Genomic DNA, 5478 nt, shown 5'->3' with positions numbered 1-5478 from the left:
TTGCATTGGAATCTTTGTTGCTCTGTTATGCATATAAGTAAAGCAAGGGATTAATTAATCATCCACTTTCTCAAAGGATAACTAGATTTGATCAGTACCCTAAATCACACCTTGACCTCAACACAATCTTTGTTGCTCTGCAATATCAAGTAACATGGGCAGCGCAAGGTTCTTGAGCCATAAACATGAGGCACGACTTTCCCCCAAGACATTCCAAGAATTCAATGTAAAGAAAAGCCATGCATAAGAACAACAACATATTACGGAAACATGAGATCCAATATACCAGATGGACAAAAATAAAAATAAAAAGCAAGCCAATATAAGAACAAACCGATAGGTGCCGCATAACATGTACCCAAAGGTCCCAAACTCCACTCTCACTACCATCAAAGTATTATCCCGCAAACCGTACATACACTATTAGTAATTACAATCTTCTTCACGTTGGAGTGCAGAGCAAACACACTTACGCATCACATAGCATAAGACACAGGCATCTTCACATTTTAGTCTCTTCACATATGGTCTGCTTCACCATCCTCTTCCTCCTCATCCTCATACTCCCCTTCGTCCTCAGCAGTGGCGTCCTGGTACTGCTGGTACTCAGACACAAGGTCATTCATGTTGCTCTCTGCCTCCGTGAACTCCATCTCGTCCATGCCTTCACCAGTGTACCAATGCAAGAAAGCCTTCCTCCTAAACATGGCCGTGAACTGCTCGCTCACCCTCCTGAACATCTCCTGAATCGAGGTCGAGTTTCCAATGAATGTGGACGCCATGGAGAGCCCTCTAGGAGCAATGTCACACACACTCGACTTGACATTGTTGGGAATCCACTCGACAAAGTACGAAGAGTTTTTGTTCTGCACGTTTATCATCTGCTCATCCACCTCCTTCGTGCTCATCTTGCCACGGAACATGGCTGATGCCGTGAGGTAACGCCCGTGCCTGGGATCAGCGGCACACATCATATTCTTGGCATCCCACATTTGCTGTGTCAGCTCTGGAACTGTCAATGCACGGTACTGCTGAGAGCCACGAGAGGTTAGAGGCGCAAATCCAACCATGAAGAAGTGCAGACGAGGGAAAGGGATGAGATTCACGGCCAGTTTCCTCAGATCAGAGTTGAGTTGACCAGGGAAACGAAGACAGCATGTAACACCACTCATGGTTGCGGAGATCAAGTGATTCAAGTCACCAACTGCAACAAAACACAAACAATCACAATTCACACATCATCATTCCATGTTTGATATCCAGAATCACTTTGAAGTTTGAAACACTACCTACTATAAAATGATTTTAAGTAAATGTTTACATGTCTAGTTTTACATCAAGGAATTTATTTAGAATTAAAACAATTTTAAGTAATCTTTGCAGTGAATAAAATATTTAACACTAATAACTTGTTTGTAGAATAAAGACATCTAAAATATAAATTACATGTGTTGAGTTTGGACGAGAGATTACAAAATTGATTTTGTAAAATTAATTGTGGTTAAACAAACATATATATTTTTATAAAAACAAGTTTGACTACAGTCAAAATCAATTCATGATGTAAACTAAACACACTTTTTTCAAGATTAATTTGAACTAAAATCATTTTTATTCTAAAACAATTTTTAGAAACCTCAACCACACAGAGACTCAATAACAATCAGATCAGAAATTACGGTTTATGAAACTAAACACTTGTTACTTCAGAATTAATCATAACTAAACACACGCACACACAATATAACAATCAGATCAGCAATTAGGGTTTCTGATGAACTTACAGCTAGGAGTGGTCAACTTGAGAGTCCTGAAGCAGATATCGTAGAGCGCCTCATTATCCAGCACCATACACTCATCAGCATTCTCCACCAACTGGTGAACAGAGAGAGTAGCGTTATAAGGCTCAACAACAGTGTCGGAGACCTTGGGCGAAGGAAAAACGGAGAAAGTAAGCATCATCCTGTCAGGATACTCCTCTCTGATCTTGGAAATAAGAAGCGTCCCCATCCCGGAGCCCGTTCCGCCGCCGAGCGAGTGGCAGACCTGGAACCCCTGGAGGCAGTCGCAGTTCTCGGCCTCCTTACGCACGACGTCGAGGACGGAGTCGATGAGCTCGGCGCCCTCGGTGTAGTGCCCCTTAGCCCAGTTGTTGCCGGCGCCGGACTGCCCGAACACGAAGTTGTCGGGGCGGAAGATCTGCCCGTACGGCCCGGTCCGCACGCTGTCCATGGTTCCGGGCTCCAGGTCCATCAGCACCGCGCGTGGCACGAAGCGCCCGCACGAGGCTTCATTGTAGTAGACGTTCACGCGCTCGAGTTGCAGATCTGAGTTTCCGACGTACTTCCCCGTCGGATCTATGCCGTGCTCGTCGCACACCACTTCCCAGAACTTGGAACCGATCTGGTTCCCGCATTGCCCTCCCTGCACGTGAAGGATCTCCCTCATTTTCCCCTGCATTTTCAAACACAACTTGCTAGTTAATAATCACTAATTAACTAATTAACCTCTAATTCTAGATCTAGAGAGAGAGAACCGGAGAAGAAACGAAAGAGGAAGTACCTGTGTTGGAGCGGAGCTTGATGAAGAGTGCAGAGAATTGGTTTTGGAAGAACAAGAGTTAGTGAGCGAGATTTTTATAGTGAGACTCCACGGTTCACGTTTGTTCCCTCGCTTTGTCCTGAGAAGCCGCTGGGCCGTTTGATGGAATATTTTAACGGTGGAGATGGAGGTTGTTTGTATTTTAAATTTTGATTTTGAGTAAATACCTTTTTCATTGCATGCAAGTGTGGGGTGTTGATAAAGGAATAATTTGTTATAATTTTTTAATATTTGAGGATTAAATTTAATTTTTTTATTTTCAAGAAATTAACTTCACATTTTTAGGATATCCTTTGATTTTTGTGCGATGTTGTTGTGTTGGGACCGATATGCCCTTGGTGTTAAATGACGGAATGGTCCTTATTGAATTGCAGGGAGCATGGAAGGGGAATGTTTGGACCTCGTAACTGCCTGTGCTGTGAAGTCTTTGTCGGCGTCGACAAATCACTGACATGACTAATCAGACTTTTTTCTCCAAATTTTCTTTTTTATATTTCCTGCAAAACTTATCTACAGAATTTTTACAGTGTTAAAAGTTATTCATAAAATAAATATATTTCTCTTAAAAAGTATAAATATATCTAGAAAATTTGAATGATAAATTAAATATATCTTTTAAAGTATAAATATGAGAATATTTTAAAGCAATTTATGGATCACACCTTAATTAATTTTAAACACCGTAAAACTCAAAAAGAAATTATTTCTCTTAAAATTAACTTTGCTTCTTACAAAAGTTGATTTTTAAATAATAAAAAAATTACTAAGGATAGACTCCCTTGTCAACTTTTCAGTATAAACATGATCGTATAAAACTTGACCTCCTTAGATCTCGTCTACAACGAAATTTCATCTTTGTCGCAACAATGTGATTAATTTGGTGCACTGTAATTTGTTAAATGAAGGAATACATATAATATAACTAGGGGTAGACTCCCTTGTCAACTTTACAGAGTGATGTTAGTTAATTGCAAATTTCGTATGATTTTATATAAAATTAGATTATTCATATCTTAGTCATTTCTATGGTGCTTTGGGGAAAAACCAATGGAATGTAAAGGTTGTCCATATCCTTATATAACATTAATTCTGCTGTTTTGAGTTGCTGGATTAATCCACTTCTAGCAAATTGCTATTTGAGTTCACTTGTTGTGATAGTTCAAGTGTTGCCTTTTTTAGGGTCAAGCCCTTCTTTGATAGTGTTAGGAAAATTAAAAGAAATGAATAGCATAACAAACAAAATTATATTGATAAGGATAGATTGTAGTGATTAAGGACAAGTGGCCTAAATAATATATTTATCATGTTCTGGATTTCTTAATACATGTAATATTCACATACATTTCTAATATTAGTTTCAATAATTGCAAACCTTATTTATACAGAAAATACATAAGAAATTCTTTAAAAAGAAGAGATATATTATTTAAAAATTTCTACTGATCATCTCAACCTCTAGGGGTTGTTGACTTGTTGGTAGGCAGCAGACCAACATGTAAAGTATATATATATATATATATATATATGGTCACAAATTTAACTTTAAATTTAAATTGTATTAATTATTTGAGGTAGGAGGACAACCCTAAAATATATATGATGAACCAAATGTGCTTTGCCACTCGGTCATTCACTTGTGAAATAATACTAGCAAACAATTATATATAATGTAATTGATCATGCTTAGTTGTTTTTAGATGGGGATCGATCTCAATGATTCAAAAGATAACGAAAATATTGTATTTATACTATATTTATATTAAGAAAATGTTCAACAAAATGGATACATGGAATTAAGTAAGTAACCTGTCTTTGTGTACAAAGTGAGGAATGAACCAAAAATCATTAGACAACCATCACCATCACCCGCATCAGCCACATAAGGTGGCAGTTGCAGCGTAGCTTTTCTTCATTAAACAGTAACAGTTACATCTATCCGTCTCCTCAATTTTTATCTTTTAATTAAGGTGGTACCTAACGAAGCTTGCAAATCCAGCTGCTAATGTTTGTTCTTGATCATGCTCATTATGGAGTGATCTTTCAGTTGGCGAAGCAAATGTTTCCATATTAAAAATTGGAGATAGCCAAAATGGATTTTTAGGTCTAATGTTCAATCATATGATGGCCGAAAACTATAATGGATGTCATTTTATTACTTTCATTTTCTATCCCGTGGTAGGGGTTGTATATTCTTGCGAGTCTCTGTCGTCATTTGAAAACAAAAATGATTAAAATTAGATGCAGATTTGACCATAACGTGAATAATGTCATGATTAAGTTAAAATGTTGTCTTCATTACTATATTTTATGGCAATTATATGGAATTGTATCAAATTGGAAGGTGAGGATATCGGCAGCCAGCTGGGTCGGGTTTGAAATAAGAACTAACACCAAAGTAACATGTATGTACGAATATTCTTCTTTCTTTCCCTGGTAGCTAGAAACATTATGGATTTGATGTTTTTATTTTTCCCCTAAAACTCTCTCCAAATAATTGGACCAACACTTATTAAATTGGAGTCCTAACGGACGACTCACCGAAACTAATCCGAAGGGTCATCACCCCCATCATCATACCTTTCAAACGGTTTAAAAGGCATCAATTGGTCATATTATGGACCAATAATTTCCTCATAATGGGGATTCAGAAATGCACCTGGACAAACCAAGATGCCACACTCATCTAAACCAGTAGGGTAAAACGTTGTTCCTTAACCTTTTGAGACATTTTTAAGAACAAAATCTTAAGGCTTACATATTGAAGAATGATCTACTTTTTTCCTCCATCAGGTTTTTATCGCACGTAGTTTTTCCTAGTAAGATTTTATTATCAAGACATATCCTTAGATAATGGGATCCAAGAGGAAAATATGAATA

At 37.7% G+C, this 5478-nt stretch overlaps 1 protein-coding gene across 1 annotated transcript; it reads right to left on the bottom strand.

The window, feature by feature from the left end:
* Positions 1-220: 220 nt before the first annotated feature.
* Positions 221-2718, bottom strand: LOC114399079 (tubulin beta-4 chain). The gene is made up of 3 exons (XM_028361182.1): positions 2563-2718; positions 1785-2454; positions 221-1204 (listed from the first exon to the last, which is right to left on the bottom strand). Exons 2-3 carry the CDS (start codon positions 2446-2448, stop codon positions 519-521), a joined length of 1350 nt encoding a protein of 449 aa, XP_028216983.1. The 5' UTR covers positions 2449-2454; positions 2563-2718; the 3' UTR covers positions 221-518.
* Positions 2719-5478: the final 2760 nt, after the last annotated feature.

The sequence above is a fragment of the Glycine soja genome, chromosome 19 (assembly GCF_004193775.1).
Source record: "Glycine soja cultivar W05 chromosome 19, ASM419377v2, whole genome shotgun sequence".
NCBI classification, from domain to species: domain Eukaryota; kingdom Viridiplantae; phylum Streptophyta; class Magnoliopsida; order Fabales; family Fabaceae; genus Glycine; species Glycine soja.
This window is presented reverse-complemented; position numbering and strand designations above follow the sequence as displayed.

What these genes read in the sequence shown, in the direction of transcription:
- LOC114399079 (XM_028361182.1), bottom strand. Translation starts at nt 2,448, where the DNA reads ATGAGGGAGATCCTTCACGTGCAGGGAGGGCAATGCGGGAACCAGATC. An exon ending in CAAGTTGACCACTCCTAGCT is followed by an intron (nt 1,205 to 1,784) that starts GTAAGTTCATCA and finishes GTTTTGTTGCAG; the next exon opens with TTGGTGACTTGAATCACTTG.